Below are 10,710 nucleotides of genomic sequence, written 5' to 3' on the forward strand. Positions count from 1 at the left end.
ACGAACATAATTGTTTCAAATTTTCAGCGTACAACTAGAAGAAGAAGAAAACAAAGATTGAAATAAAACCAGATGAAAATTGGAAAATCAGAAAGAAAATAGGGCAAATAGAAGAGAATAGATTCTAAAATTCATAGCTAAGTTCTTTTCTGGTTTGCAATTTGTTGTTGTTGTTGTTGTTCTTTCGTTTCTGTGATTCATGTTGCTGTTGTTGTTGTTGATATTATTCACTCTCCTTCTCTGTCTCACTCTCTCTCTCTCTCTCTTTCTTACACACTCTTTACTTCATCCGCACTCTAGTCATTCCTTAATACCAGCTGTGGGAAGTAAAAAAGATGTACAACAAATATTATTGGGAAGAAAACCTTAAGACAAAATATTAGCGAATTGTTTTCTTCAAGCCGCTTTAAATGTTGTTCTTGTTGTTGTTGTTGTCCGTTTTCTATGGTATGTATATGTCCAACGCACTTGGCGTTGTAGACTAAAAGTAAAAACAAAACTCTGCAGCTTTAAAATGGAAACCTAGGAAGGAAATACAATTAATATTTACATTTTCTTTCTTTAGCTCTTCTTCTTGAACACTCACCGTTTTGTATAAAATATATGGGCTTCCATCATGTTGGTTAGCATTAAAATGCCAAAAGGAAATCAATGGGTAGGTTAACTATGAAAAACTAAGCCTTAATGGTACATGTAATAGCTTTTTACACTGCAAATACAAAAGTTTAAACAAATTAATCAGCTTTAGGATTAAAGTGAACTGAATTAATACATATTTATAGTTAGTTGTATTTAGTACTAAGAACAGAAATTATTGAAACTTAGTGCTCCAAAGAAAACTTTAAAATTAAGGAAGTCTGTAAAGGTAAAGAAATTAATTTTTATATAGAAATTTTCTATATGTGTAAAATGCTTAAAGACTTAAAATGATATGCTTTTAAATTAGAAAATTTATTTTTACCTTTTCATGTTTTATTTCGAATACATAAAATATTTATTGCCTGCCAATTTTTAACGCAAAACGTTTTTTGAATTATTTTTCTTTTGTCATATTTTCAAATCAAAATTTTAATTAAAGAAACATTGAATATTATAGAATAGAATTATTAAAAACAAAGTTAAGAATCTTTGAAATAAAATTTCTTATAAAAAACTTAAAATTTTCTTTTTTAACAAAGTTTCTATCATATTATTAAATTTACAATTTTGAATTTATACTTTGTACAATATTTGCAATTTTCGTTTTAAATTTTTTGTTTGCTATTTAAGTTTTACTTAGCTATTAAACAAATAAATGATGTACGATATAAATTTAAAAATATGTTTATTCTTTTATTAAAAACTTAACTTTTATTCTTAGCTTCAGAATTTAGAATATTTGTCTTAAACTTATTGAACATAAAATATAAATTGTGAAGAATTTTCTTTTGAGACTTTTTTGTTTTTACTAAAAGTTTAGATTTCGTCTTTTAAAGCCATGAAAAGCATAATTATATTAGCCAAATACTAGGAACAAACATTTTTGTTTAAGCATAACTAATTTTACATTAATAAAGAAAACAGTCTTGAGCAAAATAAGTGAAAAAGAATGAAGATAGATGGAGAAGAGGAATAGACAACAGATTAATAACTTACAAGAAATTGTCGATGCCGCAGTTGCGGCGGCTGCTGCTGCAGTTGTTGTTGTTGTTGCTGCTGCTGCTGCTTCTGGCAAGCCTCTGGCAGCAGCTGATTGTTGCTGTTGTTGATGTGGGTGTTGCTTGTTTTGTGGTTTTTGCATAGGTGGTGGCTGTTGTTGCTGTTGGTTGTTGTCATCATCGTCATCTATATAGTAGCTGTAGTTTGTGTTGTTGCTGCCGTTTTTATTGCCAACAACGGTTGTTGTTGTAGTTGTTGTTGCTGCTGCTACTGCTGCTGGATGCTTGCGCTTGTGTCCGGTTATGCTTAGAGCGGCCGTTAGACTAGAAGCCGCATGCAATATAGAACGCTGATTAAAAATGCTATTGGAAGCAGCCGCCGCGGCCGCATTGTTGTTTTTGCGAAATTTATGATGATGATGCTGCAGTGGTTGTTGCTGTTGTTGCTGCTGATGCTGATGTGCTTGTGGCATTGGCGGTTGTCACGAGCAGGCCACCTCAGCTGTCGTTGCGCTGTTGCTGTTGTTATTGTTGTTGTTGCTACTGCTGTTGCTGCCGCTGCCATTCGCTGCCTGCTCTGGTGTGGTGTCCATGCAGTTGTTATCGGAGCCATTCTTCGCGCCTGCCTTGAAATTGGGTGCACTCATTTGCGCAGCTGTTGGCGTCGTGGGCGTTACACCGCCCATTTCACTAGAGGCATTCGAATTTTCCTCAGTCAACTATTGCAGAATTATAAAGAGTCCAATTAATATAAATTTATATAATGCAATAGCCATGTTAGGAGCTATTTACCGATTCACTTAATCTTTGCACCTTATTGCCGCTATCGCGTCCTCTTGGATTTGTGGGCGGCACCTGCTCTTGCGACTGCGCCAGCTCTGACGACAGGCGCTTGCGTTTCGCCATCATCGAATTATTGAAATTATTGTGATTTTCCATCGATTTGCGTTCACGTTTAAGAAAATCGGCGTCCAGGTAGACCGACAGCTGTTTGCGCTTCACATGGCGCGCTACAATCGACATGCCCTCCTTCAACATTTTAATATTTACCTGCAATCGAATTTATGATTAATGACCGGGATTATATCTCTCTACCATCTGCTACTTACGCCATGCATATTCACGTGTTCGGTGAAATTCTGTATGCTCTCGGTGAGGTCGATGTTGAGGTTCTCGGAGCGCTCAAACTCCAGCCCAATAAACCAAAGTGAGCAATAGGGCGCTGTAGTGACGGCTGCTTGGGCCGACTGCTGCTTCAAATCATCCTCATTGCCGCTGTTATTCTGCGAATTATTAGCAGTCGCAGCGCCCTTCTTCAGCTCGAAGCATTTCGGATTCACATGGGCCAAGACAATGTGTGGAATTCTCTCCAAATTGCCAATTAGCAGGCGCACCTTCGACTCAACCAGACCGCACCATTCCAAATGATCATCGGCTGTTTGAGAGTTGACGAGCAATACAATAAAATGACGATATCTGTAAAAGAAACTGGGCGCCTCGAACAGGCGATCCCAGCCAACACGGCCAAGCATTATCTCATCCGTAATGCTCATGCCGCGATTAAATTCGGTCAATATGACCTTCTTAGTAGACTCCGATACATTGAATGTGGAGTTTTGTTGTGGATAAGCGGGCGTTATTATTGGCATTAAATGATAACGATCCGAGGCATTGACACGCGGATCCCAAACCTAAAAATGAATCGATTTTTATACAATTAAAGATCACATATTTTAGATGATATATTTTTGCTATATACCTGAAATCGTAGATTCACATTATCTAGGTGTTTTAGCAAAACAGGATTGGGCCACTTCCAGCGTGAGAATACCAAAAAGAATTTGTGCACCAGCGTGGCAGCAGCTGCATTCGGATACAGCTGACATGTGCGTGCCACCAGCATGGCCCAGGTGACGCCGCCAAAATAGCCCAGTGAATTCGAATAGATGCCATGCCCTAAAACACAAAAGGGATGTGTAAAATAATTGCTTCAAACATGTAAGCTTGTTGCTCTCACTCTTTGCCCACAGTTTGATGGCGCGCAAGGCCAGGCGAAAGTTCTCGATGTTGGGCACCAGGGCAAGTATTTCGTCTGTTACACGACAACCATTCAAACTGCGCACCGAACGTGGGTCCAGGTTCTTCAGCAGATTATCATCGCGCAGATCAAAGTCATCTGGTATCTCTTTGAGCGAGAGTCGTGCGAATAGCAAATCAATTTCCACGCCATCAAAATTCATTTTTATAACGGGCACAAATGCCTCCTCGACAGATCGACACTCTGTGACCTCGGGCTGTTTCTTTAGGATCTCGAAGAAGCTCTGAAAGTAGTCTGAACGTTCGATATTGCGTGGTGCCACGCACAGGGCATCAATATCCGCTCCCTTATGATGCACGCCCAGTCTGTATGAGCCAAAAGTGTAGATTTTGCCGCCCAATTTCTCGGCCGCTGCTTCGGGCATATTCTTGCTAACGGATATATCCTTTACCCACTGCTTGACGAGCGTGTTTAACTTGGCTAAGATCTCCATGCGATGATTCAGCTCTTCCTGAGTCTCGAAGACATTGTATGGCTCCAGGGATTTGCTTAGCTCTTCGGTCCTCTGCAAATCCTCGGCACGCGGCTCGGCCAAGCTAATCGCTGATGTAATGCCCAATTGTTTGGTAGTCTGGCCGCTGCCCGAGGTAGAATTGCCATTCTGTTGCTGCTGGCGTTGTGTTGGTTCGGAATTCCACATGGTGCCGTTGCTTTCTTTTATATATATGTGTATATATATATTTAATTACTGCAAGATATTTGTAATGTAATTAAGCTATCTAGTGAGGATTAAATATTACTCACCTAACTAGTCTTACAATTTAGCTGTTTTTTTTTCTTTTTGATAAACTTAATAATTACGTTGCTGTTGCAGTTGTTGTTGCTGTTGCTCTGTTAGCAATAAATGGAATTCTATTTCTTGCCCTCTAGCGCAATATTAAAATGCTGCAAATTAAATATATATATATATAAAATATATTATAAAGTTATTAAAATTTCATAAAATTTAATTTAAAATTTTATGTTTCCAGTAAATTAAAACATTTAATTTATTTGCATTTTTTTTTAGTATTTTACTGTCGCAATTTTTATTTTTCAAATTATCAACCAATTATAATGTACATTCAAATTCCAAAAATAGTATAATAAATTATTTATATGCATATACATTTCCAAATTTCCGGTAAATTTTCGCATTGGTTTCGTAAATATTTCTTTATCGCAATGCAATTGTTTGTATTTTGTTTTTGTACGATAAGTATTCGGTCATTAGATGCTAGCGAAAACGATATAAACAAACAAACAAAAGATATTGATGCTCGAAAAAAGCAAAAACTGTTAGTGCTCAGCTATTTCAAAAGCGATACTAAAAAAAGCTGTAAAAAGCTAAATAGCTCAGTGTGAAATCATAGCTAAAAAGGCTAAATACCGAAGCAGTAGTTTGTTTGAATACGTTAATTTTTTTGAAATTGTCAAGAGTTATATAGACTTATTAGCCTTATGACAGTTGTATAATGAGCAGATAAGAAAATTTGTTCTATTTACGTTAAAAAAACACAATATCAAATTAGCCGATGACAACAGAGCACATAAAATAAAAGCTGAAGGGAGCAACACTGTTTGACAAAGCTGGCCACACTCAAGAACGGAACCGCGAGTGAGAGCTTTTCTCCTCTTTGTTGCTGCTCTGCTTGCCAGCATAAACAAATGCGTAGATATCAATTTTGTGTTGTATTTGGATAAAAGTGCAAGCTAATTGTCGGCACATAACAAACATAAACAGAAAAGCAACAGTAAAAGCAAATCAAAGCGGAATCACAAATCATGCGATATTGCGAGACACCCACACACACTCACATTCACTGGTTTAATGACAACGGACAAAAATTCACTCGCATATATATACACGCAAACACACACACATATAAAAGATGCAGGCAGAACTTGCGTATACACAAACAAATGGCGCTGCGTAAGGAACTTTTAGGTACCGTTCGTTTGGTTACTACTTCTGTTTACTGCCCACTTACCTGCGCTTTTTGTTGTTTTACAGTTGGGCTTAGAGGCTGAAGTTACGTTATATGTATGTTGTTCTTGTAGTTGTGGTGGTGGTGGTAGTGCTTCAAGTGTATGCGTGTGTTTTGTATGAATATGTGTGCATATGTATGTATGTATGTAGTTTGGCAGCGTACGAGTGTTGAGGTCCATTCATTTGTGTCGTTCCGGCTTTTTTCGAAGCACTTTTTCTCCTCTTTTCGTTTTTTGTTGCTCCGCTTGTATTTGTTATTTGTGTCGCGCTCTGAATGTATTTTATTCGTCGCGCGTTGTCTTCTTCATGCTCTCATCTCTTTCATATCATATTCGCTTCTATGCCTATACCCACATGTAACTTTTTCTTTTTCTATTGGCCTGCTTCTGTTTTTTCCTTTTGTTTTTTGTATGCTACGTGACTGTGTGACTCGTTCGCTGACTGACGCACGCCATACACAACACAAATCTGTTTTCATTTAATTATTAATATTCCAATATGATGGACGCGCGCACTGCATTGATGAAATTGCGTAGTGTTGTTTTTTCTCTACTTTTTCTAGTGTGTATTCATTTTCGGTTTCCGTTTTACAGTTTGATTTGCGCGTTCTACAAATTAATATGCCAAGAACCGCAACGAACGATACGCATGTGTGTGTGAATATGTGGAAAATAAAAGAGAAGCCAAAAAGATGCAGAGTTGCTGCGCGGTTTGATATCGCTGGCCATTCACGTGCAGACGTTTGAGTTCTCGCTATCGGCTATTTTTAATTCATGTTTTAAGAAACATGTATAAAAAAGTATTTTTATAAAAATCAATTAACAATTTGAGAAAACCAGTATTTGTGTCTATGTTTATGTTTTCTGCACATTATTGTAATGTGGAACGTATGAATGGCCACATTCCCATTTGAATATGATCCACAGCGAGTCTAACGGTGTGGCAACGCCGAAAAACAGCTGTGCAGTTTATTTGTATTTTGAGTGAATTGGAAAAAATAACACTACAGAAGTACTGAAACAACATGTAATGTAAAAGCATTTCAAACAGACTTGATGGCAGCCACAATATGATACCCTGGATGCGCGAAAAGTTCAATGAGAAGCGCGCCAAATGGTTAGCACGCAACAAGCAGCGCAGCAACACAACAAACGAAACCGAAACAAATTCCGATTCAAGTCGACGCACTGTCACCAGCAGCAGAGTCAGCGGCAGTGCCAATGGCAGTGCCAGCGGCAGCGATGCAGGCAGCAGCCTTAGCCTGCGCAGCGGCAGCCAGGTGCAAACGACGGAGATGGAAACGCAAACGGATGTCGCTGACGTCGGCGTCGCCGTCGGTGGCGGCATTTGCGTTCTGCGCACTCCGTCGCCGGCACGCAGGCGGCGCATTCAATTGGAGCTGCAGCTGCAGCAGGAACAGAAGGTCAAGCATGCGGAACAGCAGGCGAATGCGTAAGTTGCCAATCAAATAAACAATCACTGTGAAATAATAATTTTGTCTTTTTTTTTTTATTTTGTTTCATCCAAATTCTCTGTTGGAACCCACAAACACTAAACAATAACACCATAAAACAAACTATGCAAAAATTGCGCAGTTTGTTTCTTAGGTAAGTGGGAGGCAGTACAACAAAGTCGATCGACTACTTACTATATTGTTTTTTCTTTTGATAGGAAAAACCATGCCAGGCTAGCGTCAGCCTCAACCTCGGTTGTTGATGATCCGGATGTGGGCAAAGCTGGCGCAACAATAACCGTGCGTGTTATCTGTCCTAGTTCCCGTGTCCTCATCTTCAAAACGGACATCAACAAGCGCCTGAACGATCTCAAGAGTGAAGTCATCTTGGAGCTGAGCGATGATCCAGAGTCGATACAGCTATTTGCGCCCGATGTGCGTCACTTGAATCCACGCTATCGCCTCTTCAAGGCGGAATACTGTGGCGGGGAACTCAACGAGGCGCAGACACTTGCTCAGCTGCATGTGCGCGACAATGAGACCTTCATCCTGTCACCCAGGCGAAACACCCTGCCACAGACTGTGACGCGCACTCGCGAGGTGCCTGGACCAAACGATGCGCTGCTGGAGAGTGCAACGCGCTTTGTGCACGCCAACACCAACTCGCTGCCTATCATCGACATCAATGAGATCTTTCAGCAGTCGAATGTGAGTGGACAGCAATACCTTATATGGGAAGCCTTAACGCAGTCTCTTTGTAGATACAATACGATGTGCGCAAGGTGCTCATCTCGCTCGCTCAGGCTTCGGCTGCCATTATCGGAGCTGGGCCGTTTGCACCACGTTTGATTAGCATGCTGAAGCAGCGCTTGGTCAATCGTCGCAATCATCAAGCGGATACGCTGCAGTGCCTCGTTGACATGGGCTTCACCCGTGAGATTTCTGCCCAGGCTTTGCGTTCCAATAATGGCGTATATTCAACTACCTTGGAGTGGCTCATACAGAATCAAAGGGAGGAGGAGGGCGGCTCAAGCTCCGTAACGGCGCCCATGAATATGCATCAAAGTGTCTCCTCCATATCGCCCTCAACCATAGTTACCGATAATGTAGCGCTCTAGACTACTTACTACATCTTATATATACTAATTCCTAACTCTCTCTCTGTCTTTTAGGAGACCATTGAGAACACGGCTGCTCTTTTGCAAATTGTGCGCATCTACAGCCATCGCGATACGCCGCCAAATGACGAGATTGTCGAGTCCTTGACTGAAATGGGCTTTGAAGAGGATGCCGTGCTTGCCGCGCTCAGGAAGACGGGCAACAACAAGGCCTCCGCCTGTGACTGGCTGTGCGAAAATCGCTCGGGCAGTGTCATTGAGCTGCGCGAGGGTCTCGCTCCCGATTCCCCAATACTTAAAGTAATACTGGAAATGCCGCAAGTGCAATTGACGCTGAGCAATCCGAAAACCTTTTTGGGTAAGTGTGTATTGGGGATTCAAGTATATTCATTCGTTCTCGCGCTCAAGAGCCTTTGGATCCGTTCGTTATTGTTTTCTGTTGAGCGCCCTGAGTTGACCTATTCGTTTATCAAACACGATTGACGTTCCCACGATGAGAATCAGTAACTGAGAATCAGTAGCTCAACGTTGCTGACGTTCATATAAACATACACACATGAGCCATGTGTTTAGAGAACATTTGGTTTTTATAGTAAAAATTGATCGTATAGGAAAAATCAAAAGAACACTGGGCGATTCCCTTTGTCCCATACCATATACATTCATAGTATAGTTAGCATAGTATATTTCCAGATATATTATATTTATTTAAAGAGATATAAAGATGAGAATCAGCTTAAAGAAAATCCAAACCCTTATAATGTATACTCTGCATGAGTATGAAACATTTTAATTTCACCTGGTATATTGTAGTCGGATGCTGAGGCTTCATTTACCATCTATTCTGTAGCTATAAATTCAGTATAAATTATATGTATATGTAGACAATAATTAATTTTATATATTAAAATTAGTTACCTTTACTTTTCCCTTAGTAAGTCTCTTATCAGGATAAATTATATTCCATACATAAATTATTTTCTAATATTGTTCTTTCCTCCATTTAGCCTTTTTGGCCATACTGGAGAACGAGAATGCGATACGCGTGTGGCGCGGCGACAATGACACCACCTCCGTTATCACACATATCCTGCAGAAGTATCATGAGGAGAAGCATGTGATGGGCATCAATCAGTTCTACGTCAATCGCTGGTGAAGTCGAATGCTTTTTAATAGTGGCCTAATTATTGAGATTAACCAAATTCTATTTATACATGCATATATACATATACAATTACCTATAGAGAGAGAGACAAGCAAACACAGACACCCGCACACACACACATACATACATACACTCATCTATATATACATACATATATGTATATATACTACTTATATAGCTACGATCAGTACATATTTTACAGTTAAGCGCATTGAAGCCTCAAGTATTGTATAAAGAGTATTTTTGTAGCCAAAAAACAAAAAAAAAACAAAGAAAAAAAATGAAAAAAAAAAATTAAAGCAAAAAGTAAATAAAAAAAAAAATAAAATAAATTGCACCAAGCCAAAAATGCAAAATGCTTCGCTTACACAGAGCACATTGGCTGCAATCTACAAACGCTTACCGATCAGTACGAAATGCATTAGTCTATAAAATATACATATTATATATATAATATATCATTTATCATCTAGTCATGCCATGTTTTCTAAACTCTCGCCATTTATCTCGAATGTATTGTAAAACTCGCACAAAACTTTTCCCACAACTATTTTAATCCTATTATCTTAAAAGAAAATTTTAGTTGTAAAATTTGTCAAACTAAAGAGTGAAAACGAACAAATGCTAATGGAGAAGCGCTACTGAGCGCATTAAGTATTATTTTGTACAACAAATATTGTATCTCTATTATTTATAAGTAATAAAAATAATTAGTTTTTGTAAAATTGAAACATATTTTCAATAATTAAGAAAGATAAGTTGTCATGAAAAGATATGGGAAAGATTAATTAATTGGTATATATTTATTTATAGATATACATAATGATATTACGATCTCTGTGAAGGTGCAAATATGAAGAATGTTTTAAAGAGAAATTCTAACCGTGCTTTGTATACGAGGTCTATACAAAACAAATCGCGATTATTGAATTTCGTTTATTCATATATCCGATTTTAAAATGCAGATTTTGATAAGATTTTAGTCGTCTTTCACCTCTGCGTTGGACCTTTAGATTATATATACAGATTCTTTGCTTATTTTCTTAAAATCGTCAAATATCTGTATACTATGAATATTACTATTCTAAAACATTTGGAATTATCCAATAACTAAATATTAATTCCCTGGAATTATCCAATAACTAAATATTAATTCTTGGCGATCCTCTCTATATACAGTTATATTTTAAAGATGCTGAGAAATAACTCAGTGAGCTGCCGATTGTCACGGTTCTTCAATGAATTCGTTTGCGATCGGATAGGCATTGAA

The 10,710-nt window shown here is 38.5% G+C and overlaps 2 protein-coding genes across 4 annotated transcripts; one reads left to right on the forward strand and one right to left on the reverse strand.

The window, feature by feature from the left end:
• Positions 1-208: 208 nt before the first annotated feature.
• On the reverse strand, positions 209-6,364 carry hrg (poly(A) polymerase hiiragi). Of its 2 annotated transcripts, none has more exons than XM_018013006.2 (9): positions 5,706-6,364; positions 4,480-4,620; positions 3,655-4,423; positions 3,397-3,593; positions 2,747-3,328; positions 2,451-2,687; positions 1,636-2,356; positions 587-709; positions 209-522 (listed from the first exon to the last, which is right to left on the reverse strand). In XM_018013006.2, the coding sequence occupies exons 3-7, from the start codon at positions 4,373-4,375 to the stop codon at positions 2,120-2,122; spliced, it is 1,974 nt and encodes a 657-aa protein (XP_017868495.1). In that variant the 5' UTR covers positions 4,376-4,423; positions 4,480-4,620; positions 5,706-6,364; the 3' UTR covers positions 209-522; positions 587-709; positions 1,636-2,119. The 2 variants fall into 2 exon arrangements, with proteins under 2 accessions (XP_017868495.1, XP_017868494.1); XM_018013005.2 differs by having other exon boundaries at positions 2,430-2,687.
• Positions 6,365-6,449: 85 nt separating this feature from the next.
• Positions 6,450-10,171, forward strand: Kpc2 (Kip1 ubiquitination-promoting complex subunit 2). Of its 2 annotated transcripts, XM_089469529.1 has the most exons (7): positions 6,450-7,156; positions 7,300-7,311; positions 7,376-7,865; positions 7,919-8,263; positions 8,330-8,633; positions 9,283-9,427; positions 9,520-10,171. In XM_089469529.1, coding segments are annotated over exons 1-7 (1,680 nt in total). In that variant the 5' UTR covers positions 6,450-6,773; the 3' UTR covers positions 9,521-10,171. The 2 variants fall into 2 exon arrangements, with proteins under 2 accessions (XP_089325655.1, XP_017868496.1); XM_018013007.2 differs by having other exon boundaries at positions 9,283-10,171.
• The last annotated feature ends 539 nt before the right edge of the window (positions 10,172-10,710 follow it).

The sequence above is a fragment of the Drosophila arizonae genome, chromosome 5, assembly GCF_054131065.1.
Source record: "Drosophila arizonae isolate 15081-1271.41 chromosome 5, UAZ_ARI_1.0, whole genome shotgun sequence".
Classification (NCBI taxonomy): Eukaryota; Metazoa; Arthropoda; class Insecta; order Diptera; family Drosophilidae; genus Drosophila; species Drosophila arizonae.

Excerpts from the sequence above, each read along its gene's own strand:
- hrg (XM_018013005.2), bottom strand. The coding sequence starts at position 4,375 with ATGTGGAATTCCGAACCAACACAACGCCAGCAGCAACAGAATGGCAAT. Across the intron at positions 3,594-3,654 it reads CATCAAACTGTGGGCAAAGA|GGCATGGCATCTATTCGAAT; the intron begins GTGAGAGCAACA and ends TTTGTGTTTTAG. Across the intron at positions 3,329-3,396 it reads ATGTGAATCTACGATTTCAG|GTTTGGGATCCGCGTGTCAA; the intron begins GTATATAGCAAA and ends ATTCATTTTTAG.
- Kpc2 (XM_018013007.2), top strand. The coding sequence starts at position 6,774 with ATGATACCCTGGATGCGCGAAAAGTTCAATGAGAAGCGCGCCAAATGG. Across the intron at positions 8,264-8,329 it reads CAACCATAGTTACCGATAAT|GAGACCATTGAGAACACGGC; the intron begins GTAGCGCTCTAG and ends TCTGTCTTTTAG. Across the intron at positions 8,634-9,282 it reads CAATCCGAAAACCTTTTTGG|CCTTTTTGGCCATACTGGAG; the intron begins GTAAGTGTGTAT and ends TCCTCCATTTAG.